The sequence below is a fragment of the Alligator sinensis genome, unplaced genomic scaffold (assembly GCF_000455745.1).
Source record: "Alligator sinensis unplaced genomic scaffold, ASM45574v1 scaffold607_1, whole genome shotgun sequence".
In the NCBI taxonomy this organism is placed as follows: Eukaryota; Metazoa; Chordata; order Crocodylia; family Alligatoridae; genus Alligator; species Alligator sinensis.
The window spans coordinates 1,834,516-1,845,522 of NW_005841935.1; the positions used below are offsets into that span (position 1 = coordinate 1,834,516).

Genomic DNA, 11,007 nt, shown 5'->3' on the forward strand with positions numbered 1-11,007 from the left:
GATTTGCTGGTGCGGAGGGTGCCAGGCAATGACCTCAGGCACGGGGCAAGGGGCTGCTGTATGGGTGCAGCAGGCCCCAGCCCCAATCCTGGGCCTGGCTTGGCTCCCCTCTCTCCTGGTTTCATAGTATCTAGGGTCAGGAGGGACCTGAACAGATCATCTAGCCTGACCCCCTATTGCCTTCTGATCTCTAACCTAAACCTAGTCTCCATCAGCTTATGACCATTGTTCCTTGTCACCCCAGGTGGTGCTGGGGAGAAAAGGGCTCTGCCTATTTGTTGTTGATCTCCCCTGATGAGTTTGTAGGCAGCCACCAGGTCCCCCCTCAACCTCCTCTTGCTGAGGCTGAACAGGTTCAGGTCCTTCAGTCTCTCCTCGTAGGGTCTGTCCTGCTGCCCTCTCACCAAGCGTGTGGCCCTCCTCTGAACTCTCTCCAGGCTGGCCACATCCCTTTTGAAGTGCGGCGCCCAGTACTGGATGCAGTACTCCAACTGCGGCCCTGCCCATCCCCACTGCCTTCTCCAACAGACTTTCCTACCTGAGGAGGCACAAGCACTTAGCCCCCCTGCCCTCAACTTTTTTTATCCTTCTGCCTATGGTGCAGGGGTGGGCAAAATGCAGCCCACAGGCCAGATGCAGCCTGCCAGGCCATTCTATCCACCCCGCGGGGCCCCTAAAAAATGTAGAAAATGAATATTTATCTGCCACTGGCTAACTGTCATGAGGCCCTCAATGGCTTGTCATAATTCAGTAAGTGGCCCTCTGACTGAAATAATTGTCCACCCTTGGGTTTAGAGGCATCTCTTGCAGAGGGAGAATTAAGCAGTTCACATCTCACTTGATTTCTATTGTTGGCACTGCAGACAAAGCAAGCAGGATAAGAGGGAGCATAGTGCTAGCTATAGATTGTTTGCACAGCAAATTGTATGGTAGAAAGAATGAAATACTTTCACAGTGTTCCTTATCTGCAGGGATCCTGGTTTTCTCTGATAAAAAAATCCAAAATTTTCTGACTTAAGAAATATCTGAATTAAGAAACCAAAATCTGCATCTTTCCATGATTAAAATGAAATGCCACTATATATAGGTATGAGTTGAACACAATATTTTATTGATATGTTTACAATTTTAAATCTCTTTGGAAGCCTACCAATGCCTATCAATCAATCATTATAATAAAATACATTTTCAATACCTATATATTTTTGTGCGTTTCATTTTGGCTTTTTTTTTGTGGAAAATCAGAGCTCCCCCTGCCCCTTGGTTCACCAGGATGTGGGTCCAGCTGCCCCTTTGTTCACCAGGATGTGGGTCCAGCTGCAGCTGTTTCCCTCCATGCCTTTTTGTGGTGCCACGCAGCCCTGATATGCTGGTGCCCTGTCCATGCTGTTGCCCCTTGCTCCCAACGCGCAGCTCTTTTTTTGTTGAGCATGTTTCAATGAGAGGAGAAAGAGAACCACGTACTCAAATACAGAGAGCCAGAACACACCCAGAAAAGATGCGTGCACACATCCGGAACCAGACGTGTGTGCGCGCACAGACATACAGAGCCAGGCGGAGGCAGACAAATGCACAGAACCAGATGTGCAGGCACACGGAGCCAGACTCCTGGGTCACTGGACAAAGCTTGACCCAACAATTCCGTGGTCCCGCCAGAGCCCCTGTGCTTCCCCAGGGAGCCAGGCCCCGGGCTGCAGCGCAGCTGGCCAAGGCCCCAGCCCGGAGCCTGCCCATCAGGCCAACCACCTACCCACCCCGCACAGCTAAGTCTGCAAAAAGTGTGGTGTTCTTGGCAAGGGACAACGCCAGCCTCATCCTGGTGTGGGGGCCAGGGCTGGGCTCAGAGCGGTTGGGAGTCAGGTGAGCTCAGCTGGAAGCCCTGCTGCAAGCAGCCTGGGCTCTGGGCTCCAGCAGCTACCAGAGCCTGGGCTGGCTGCAGGCGGGAGGTTGCAAACAGCTGCTCCTGGCTTTGGCATCAGCTCCATGCTGGTGGGTGTGTGCGCGTCTCGGAGCAGATGCTGGGGATGGGGCCTGAGGCAACACAGCCTTCCCACTATCTGCTCTGGGGTGCCGGTGCAGTTGCCACCAGCATGGAGCTGATGCTGGGGCTGTGGAGCCCAGCACAGCTGTTTGCAGCCTGCCCACTGCTGCAGCTGCCCAGAGTCCAGTCTGGCTATAAACAGCTGTGCTGGGCTCTGGAGCCCAGTCATCAGCTCTGTGCTGGCAGCAGGGGGAGAGGCCAGGGTTGCGCTGCCTCAGGGCCCTCCCCCACTGTCTGCTCTGAGGTGTGCATGCACCTGCCAGTACAGAGCTGATGCTAGAGCCCAGAGCAGCTGTTTGCAGCCTCATGGCTGCAACTGGCCCAGGCTCTGGGTAGCTGCTGCCAACCACGGAGCCTGGGGCTGCTTGCAGTAGGGCTTACAGCTTCCCAGCCGCCTGCTGGGAGCAGCCCAGGCTTCGTAGCTGGCAGCAGCTTCCTAGAGCCCAGGCTGGCAGTGGCATGCTAAGCAAAATGACCTGGCGTGCCATGCTCGGCACACATGCCGGGGGTTGCTGACCTCTGATCTATATTTTTTTGGCTGCTAGGTGTATCCACGGAAGGCACAGACACTGTACAAATTCTCCCAAAGTAAATTAGATGAGTACAGGTAATTTGGTATTGGTGCATGTGTACATAAGTGTCAAGTAACAAATAAGGAAACTAGGCAGGCTCATGAATCTCACTTACGTCATTTAATTTAATTTAATTTAATTTAATTTAATTTAAAAGCTGTTTCTGTTCAGAGCTCTGAAGCACTTTCGTAACTGCAACTAGCTTTTAACCTCAAATTTCTACGTTTATCGGTAATGACATATGGCATCCTGATAACCAACTTTTATTGCTTGTGCAAGTTTATAAACGTTCCATTGCTTCAGAAAATTAGTATTTTAACATGGGAACTGATGCTAGAAAACTTGTTTTAAAAGCTCTTAATATGCCAAGTCATTAGGAGTTTTATTTATTAAATGTTAACAAAATTCTTATTTGGGTTTTCTTAATGTATGTTCAGTCTATCCTATATATCTAAATATCATTATTTCCTTAGAATAAATACACAATGTAAAAGCACTTAGTCATGAGTTGAGTGGAATTAGTTGCAGTAACCTTGAAAATAGTAATAAATATTGTGTCTGCAGTGCTGAAATATAGGCTTAAAGTCTATATTACAGATATGAAGGATACTCATGTAAGTGACAAAATGGCTTGATTGGGGCGGGGGGGAGCAGTCAGCACTGCCTTCTTAAGTTGTGCTGTTTATAAAAGTAAATAAATGCTTTGTTTCAAGAGTTCATTGCAGTCCTGGTAACACTTCAGATTTCAGCCCCCAGGCATTCCTTCTCATTGTGTATCCTAAAGGAATTATTCTGATGGAAAGATAGGAAATGGTTATTAGGTCACTCTACAACAGTACTGATCAAAATATTTTCAAAAGACAGCAGTCTCATTTTGTAGACTATTTTTATTTAAAGCTATTTTTGCTAAAAGCTATTTTTTAAAATGGACATTCCAATGAACACAGTAATTTTCTGTGAACTTCCTTGGAGTATCTTAGTTCTGTCAATTTCAGCTTCCTGAAACTTACAATTCTAGGAAGTGTTCACTTTGTATCTCCATTGAAAAGGACAGCCTGCCAATGCTGTAGCTTCTCAGACTTTGGTATGGTAGCCAATAGGCCTGTGCAAATAGGGAAGTATTCAATTCAGATTTGGCTGATTCAGAGGACAGTGATTCTGTTCAGATTGCTGTCTTGAATTGATTTGGTGGAATTGGCTTCAGAAGATTCGGCGCTGATTCAGTGATTCAGATCAGCCAGGCAGCTGCAGGTTCTCCTGTGGCTCTTCCAGCTGTGTCAGTTTCCCCAGGTTGGGGGAGCCATGGGAGAAGCCCTCATGGCTCCCCTGCCTGGCCCCAGCCTCCCGGCTCTTAAAAGCCCTGCACTCACCGGCTGTAGCGGTGACGATTGGGGCCTCTGGGTGCTTGTGGCAGAGCCCCCCCCAGTGGGGGGCAGTGGCGATTGTGTCCCCCCACCCATTTGGCACCCACGCAGCAGCTGCCCCATGGTGTGGGTGCTGCGTGGCTTGGCAGGGCAGGGCACTGTGCACTGTCTGGGAGATGGGGCTGCTGGGACTGAGCGCTGCCAGGCTCCGGCTGACACATGGAGCTGCCCCAGCTCCCAGGTGAATTGAACGGGGGGGGCTGGGGGAATGTTCAGGTCCCAGAACATTTCCCCAGCTACCCGATCTTTCCCCCAGCTCTTCCTGGGGGTGTGAGCCCCCGGTTGATGTGGGATGACAGCAAGCTGTTGCTGCCAGCTGTGCTGAAACCCCATGTGCAGATCCAGGGGCTGTGCCCTCCCCACTCTCCCCTGAAAGAGCTGGGGGAATGATCAGAGAGCTGGGGATCAAATCGGGAGCTCCGGGACAGTGTGCCGCACCCTGCTGAGCCATGCTGCACCCATGCCATGGGGCATCTGCTGCGCAAGTGCTGGGGGGTGGTGATCCCCGCTGCTCCCCACAGCCCTACACTGCGCGGGAGAGCTCTGCCATGAGGGCCCAGAGGCCCCAATTGCTGTTCCTGCAGCCTGTGAGTGCGGGGCATTTTTGTTTTTGGTGGTGTTTTTGTTTCAAGTGCCAGGAGGCTGGGGATGGGCAGTGCGGCCATGAGGGCCTCTCTTGTGGTTCCTCCAGCTGTGCCTGCCTCTGCCTCTCACTCTGGGCAGCAGCAGCAGGGCATAGCCCCTGCTCCCAGTTCTGCTGTGCCTGCATCAGGGCTGGGAGCAGGGCCTATGCTCTGCTGTTTCTTGCCAGCCATTCCAGGTGCAATGGGCATGGGATGCAGGCATGGTAATACTGGGAGCAGGAGGTATGCTCTGCTGCTGCTTGCCCCCTTCCTCCTGGAGTGAGCCTTGCCTGCATCCCACCAATCCGTCCCTCCCCCAATCCCAACAGATTTACCAGCTGGAGGCCTCTGACAGCTGCCTGTTTAGTCTATGGCTGAATTTGGCCGATTTGGAGCTCTTTTCTGAATTGATTTGGATGCTTTGAATGGATTCGGAGCTTTTACTTGGTCTCCCGATTCGATTTTGATTTGGAGATTTGGTCCCCAAATCAGGCCAGATATCCTCCAGTAGCCAATTTCATTTGAAGCTTTGCACAGCCCTAGCAGCAAACCCATCCATATTTTTGCTGTACAGGGAGGAGCTGCTAATGCAACAAGCAGTTGGAGAGAATTAAAATCTTCTCTAATCCATCTGTAGGGATCCTGGGAAGGGTGGAATTAGCATCTCAAATTACAGTAGTGCTATTGTTTTATATTTATTGCTAACAGGGAAGTAAAAAAATAATCATGCACTCATTTACGTGGTTGAAATAGTACATTTTAACTAGCATTCATGTCTGTTCTTGCAGGTGGGTTTGCTTTTGTTTATGAAGCTCAAGATCTTGGGAGTGGCAAAGATTATGCTTTGAAGGTAACATTTGGTTTATATCACTCTAATGACAGAAATATTTGCTTTATCACCTAATATGTTGGTATGCAGCAAAATGTCACAGTTGTTGGAAATCAAAAACTTGAATGACTTTATCCATTGCTCATTGGCCCAGTTGATTTTTATTGACTTTCTCTGCCATGCAAATGATTATTTGAATATTATGACGAAGATGGTTAACAAGTGTGTTGGCACTTTATGGCAGTTTGCCTAGTGATAGAGTTTCCTGAGCTGAATGCTGTGAAATAGTCCTGGTAACTTGATAGCAAAAACGTATGATGACCTATCACTTGTCTGTATATAGTGGGCTATGATAGCACATCATGATGCTTCTAAAAGAGTCACCTTTCCTTCACTGTGGTTAATGCTGTATGGCAGCCCATTTCAGTTTGTAAATATGGTGACTAAATTAGAAAAAGGCCATGTAAGGATTTTCTAGATAACAGGGATAGCATCAAGAGTCATCTACCTGGGTATCCTTCAGAAAGAAAAAAATTGAGACTGATACTATACCTGAGGAAAATGATGAAGCACAGCTTGAAATTATATGCATTTCCCTTACTTTGCAACCTGCACAAGACCTGGAAGCTCTCCAAGAGAAACTGTTTGGACTTGGAGCTAGATCTGGCAAATGTAATGTAGTGATTAGGGCCAAGTTGCTCTATATCAAGGGTAAGACTAAGTGCTTAGGAGTAATTTATGTTGGGGCCTTGATATTCAGTAAGTTTGGGCAGCTCCTGGAACTCTTAATACTAGGATTGCCTGAACTTTAACACCTGAAACTGGTTTTAAGCACACATTGTGCAGCTCAGAGTTTTTAAGCCACTCCATTCTGATTCATTCAGCTTGTGTTACACTAAGGTGCAGCTATGCTAGGCTTAGGCCAGGAGGGCAGGGGAGAAGCCTGGAATATGGATTGGGATTCTTAACTTTCAGTCCTCTAGGCCCCTGTTGGCCTAAAGTGATTGCTCCAAGGTTGAGCTGGCACTAACACCCATCAATAGGGACCTAGTAAAATGTATGATTTTGTGATTTTTTTTTTTTAATTTTTTTTTCACGGAAACCATGGTTTTGGGTGGACTCTGTACTTTTGGCAGGCTCCGGGGGTGGGGGGGGATTTCCAAAAATAAAGTTTTGGCTCCCTTTGGGAGTCCTCATGGCTACTGCCCTGGAGGTTAATGGAGCTGCTAGCATGGCAAAATGGGTGTTGCCCCTACCCCTCTCTGCTGATTGGCTGCAAAGGCTGTCTGTCATATGGCACAGCTGTATGATGGACAGCCCTCACAGCCAATCAGCGGCAAGGGCCAGGGCTATATGACGGCTCTCAGCCAAATTGGTGGTCAGGAGTGGAACTACTGGGGCCCCTCTGTCAATCGGGTGTAGGGGGCTCTCCGCGCTCAGCCCACGAAAAGGGCTGCCAGCCCTGCTGTCTGCCTACAAAATTGGCCAGCAGCTGCATTGAGTTCCCTACCCATCAACATTACTGCAGCTCACAACATAAGATGCAACAAGGTCCTAACTCAAACAATAATGTAATAAGCACTTCAAGGTAAGGAAGCAAACTATGCTGCTACCTATATTTGTTTATGGACAGAAAGAAGTCTGGTTCAGTGGGCTGGATAAGCAGTGCTCTGGCTGGGCAGGCAGTCTAGGAGACATGCCCTGGTTTTGACCTGGCTGGGGGAAGGCCACTAAGGGGGCATGCCATGGTCCTGACCTGGTTGGGGGAGGGGGTGGTCCCGGAAAGGGGGTGTATGCTCAACTCCAAACCAGCTGTCTAAGGGGTGGGGACATGGCTCAGCCCAGATCTGGCTGTGCTGGAAGACGGTTGTGGCCTGGCTCCAATCTGCCCCATGGGGCTTGGGATTTTGGCAGCAGGGAGGGGATGGCCATTGTTCCCTGCCACCAAATTTCCTGGTGTCTGGGGAGCCCTGTGGACCAGATTCAAAGGCTCCACAGGCTGCACTTTACCCATGGGCCAGATCCTGAGCACCCTTGCAGTAGACCAGGTGTTCCCAAACTGGTACATGTACTCCTGGGGGTACACAAGACATTTCTGTGGGGTATGCAGGAGAAATTGTGCAATGGAGGATTTACTTTTCATTATGATTGGCATTTAAGGGGTTAAAATATAAAACATATGCTGGTAAATCTGGAAGGCGGTACACCATAAGAAAAAATTTGGGAACCTCTGCAGTAGACCAAGTATGATCTTGCAGTGTTCAAAAGTTATGCTTCTGAAGAAAGGGTATGGATGAAGCTAAAGACAGGTGACAAAAATGCTGCTTCTTGTGTTAGTGGTAATGTGTCCAGTCTGCTGACACAAGCCAGCCTTGACCATTGCTCACTGATCTCTAGTCTTCAGGCTCTTTTAGTAGTAGTTTATGCAGTGTGCTATCCCTGCAATATTGCAAGTATCACTTATGTTACTTGTCAAACCCATTTACAGTGTTCTTTTTTTTTTTTTTGTCAGAGATTGTTGTCCAATGAAGAAGAAAAGAACAAAGCCATCATCCAAGAAGTTTGTTTTATGGTATCCTTTTTAATGGGATAAATTTCAGTAACTTAAAATATGGTTAATATTAAAACATCTTCAAGGATTTAAATGACTACACTATAATTTTAGGTCTTTATGAACCTTTTCTAAAAGGTTGAAAAGACTTGGAAAATCTCAATTTCTGGCTTTTTCTTTAGAATATTCCTGCTATTTAATTTTGTTCCAAGGAAGTAGAATTTGCTCTAGGGTTTGAGTGCCAGTTTGCCTCTTTAAAAGTCATTTTAGTATTTACATGGCTTCTTTTCTGTTTGCCATGCCTGACAAGAATGACAACTCTGGTTCTTATGCTGAGAAATTCAATTCTCATTTTATTGTGTGATTTCCTGTCCCCCCGCCTTTTCTTTTATTTGCAAAAGACTTCTGGAAATTGCCCTGACTATCTGGGTGACAGATAGGTGACAATTACATCTATCAAGAACAGTTTACATTGTTCTTGGTTTACAAGGATGATCTGTAATGCTGAATATCTTTCTGAAGGTGCATCTTTTAAAATTTTTCACTTCCCTCTCTAATAGCCTTGAAAGAAGCAATAGTTCTAGAAATGCCTGGAGACAGAAGTCCACAGAACAAGTCAAGCATAAGCCAGCAGCAGTGCAGTTCCTTTCAGTACTCTTTCCAGCCCTTTGATCTCCTTAGCAGCCCCCTGTGGCAGTGAGGTTTGTAGCTCAGTCTCCATGCCAATTCTGCTCTGGGCTCTTGTACTGGAGTGGTATAGATTCCAGAGTACAAGCAGACTCCAGCTAACTTTTTGCAAATGGCTAAACAGCTGATAAATGCTAGTGCTTTTTACTCTACCAATCCAGAGCTTAAACCTGAGCTGTGAGTGACAAGATAAAAAAGGTTCTTGTCTCTGATATCTCAGCTACTTTGCTCCTTTTTTAATTTTATAATTATTAAAGTATAGGTTAACCTCTTAGCAGCAAATTTATCTTGGCATCAGTTTAAGTTGGAGTAAAAAAGAAAAGATGCAAGTTTCAAACTGATTTTTAAAACACTACTTGCCTCTGTTTACTACTCCTCTCTATTATATACTGGAAGGACTTTTGCCAAGAGTGGCAGAATAGTCTCGTGGTTAGCCTTCTGTGGCCAACGTGCATTCAGGCACATGCATTAAAGAACAGATTATAGATTGAAAGTTGCTTCTTGCCTTAACAGTGACTGAACTAAAATGCTATGATGTATGGAATGAAAAACAGTGGTTTCTTAAATTACTCCATTGAAATTGCATAATACCCATCTTGTCCTTCTCGAGTTTCATAATTGATTTTGGCATCTCAAACTACTTCCTTCCCCCATTCTCATCCCTTGGCCAATACTTGTAAGCTACTTGCTGTCTGGCACTTACGGCTCTTAACACCTATGGACTAGTCTTAGACCACATCTGCACTGTACTAGTTACTGTACAAGCACAAAAAGGCAGATTGCAAACTCCACAATGGGGCTAAATAATATGTTTGCTTTTGACCTTGTCCTCTACCTGAACCTTAAGCTTGTTTTTTAAATTTAAACTGCTATCTCATTAAGCATTTGTTTGTTGCTTCACTTGTGGTGCAAATAAATAAATAACCAAAACAGCCTATAACTTTGGTTGTGAGCCTTTTTTCTACCTGGTAAAGGAAGTTGTGGAGGTGGGACCCTAACAGTAGTGTATACACTGGTTGTAAGACAGTTGGGCAAAATGATCCTCTTAATTACCTGGTAAGGCCACTTGTACATGTGATGGGGGTTTAGTCCCTTAAATAGAAATGGTGGGTTTTTAATTGCGATGATAAAGAAGGAAATCCACCGCTTCAGTTTAGGGGCTTCTGTCACCATTGCTGCCCAGGGGGTGCTGCTGCTGTGGATGGAATGTCTGGGGCCCCCTGCAGCTCAGGGCTTACTGGCGGCTTACTCCCTAGCCACGGGATAGGTGGGTGGGCTCCACAAGGGCTGGCGGGGGGGAGGATTGGACCCCTTGCCATGGGCTTGGGGAAGAGTTGGATCTGGTGGGTCCTGCCTGTGAGCTGGGGCAGCACCCGCACAGCTAGCAGTCTTCCCCAAGAGGTGCTGCCACCATGAAGGGAAGGACTGTCTCACCCCACCCTTGCAGCTCGGGGGCTGTGCAGCCCAGTGGTAGCTCCTGCAGGCAAGCTCTGCTGGGGGAATGGGGGGTTGGGAAGGGGCCTGATAGGTTTTTTGTTTTTTTTTTTTTTTTTTTTTTCCCCTGCAGAGCCTGCCCACCTTTCCTGCATCAGGGGGTGGGGAAGCTGTTAGTGGGCTCTGAGCTGTGGAGGGGCCCTGGACTTCCCCTCCATGGCAGCGCCCCCTGGGGCCATCCGGGCAGGTGGCTAGCAGGTGGGTGCTGCCCCAGCTCGCAGGCAGGATTCAATCTGATCCAACTGTTCCCTGAGCCCAAGCTGGGGCAGCACCCGCCCACTAGCAACCTTCCTGGGCGGCCCCAGGGGACACCACCACCATGAAAGGAGGGACTAGGGCCCTCCACACCTCCGGGGCAGCCTGCCCCTCAGCCATGGGAGACATGGGCAAGCTTGCGGGGTGGGGGGAGATCAGGCCCCTCACTGCTTCTGCCTTCTACCTGCTTCTCCCACAGCAGGGGGGTGGAGAGGGGCAAGCTATCAGAAGCTGCAATATTACAAATAGCGACATTTGGAAACTAAACTACATGTGGATGTGGTTTAGTTTGCATGGTAGCAAAGTCATTTAAATGGGAAAAAAAAAACCTGCACGTGTACAGTGGGATGCAATTAAACTGCAAAAATGGCCAGTTTTTTGTCTCGCGTACAAGCATGCCCTAAAAAAGTTAGTTGATAAACTTTAACTTCAAATGCTTCATCTAATATGCTATACTTGTCAAGAGAGAAGCTGTATCTAAGTTTGGATTTGGATCCGATTTCTACTCCCCCCCCCCCCCCCCCCCCCCAC

At 47.8% G+C, this 11,007-nt stretch overlaps 1 protein-coding gene across 3 annotated transcripts in view; it reads left to right on the forward strand.

Annotated features, from left to right (window-relative positions):
* Nucleotides 1–5,444: 5,444 nt before the first annotated feature.
* Nucleotides 5,445–11,007, forward strand: part of GAK (cyclin G associated kinase) — a 95,418-nt gene continuing 89,855 nt past the window's right edge. Inside the window, exons 1-2 of one of the 3 annotated variants that reach the window (XM_006019689.3) lie at nucleotides 5,445–5,510; nucleotides 8,002–8,061. In XM_006019689.3, the coding sequence (XP_006019751.2) occupies nucleotides 8,059–8,061 (3 nt within the window). In that variant the 5' untranslated portion in view covers nucleotides 5,445–5,510; nucleotides 8,002–8,058. The remainder of the gene's footprint in view (nucleotides 5,511–8,001; nucleotides 8,062–11,007) is intronic. The other 2 variants (XM_025199064.1, XM_025199063.1) reach the window with 2 other exon arrangements.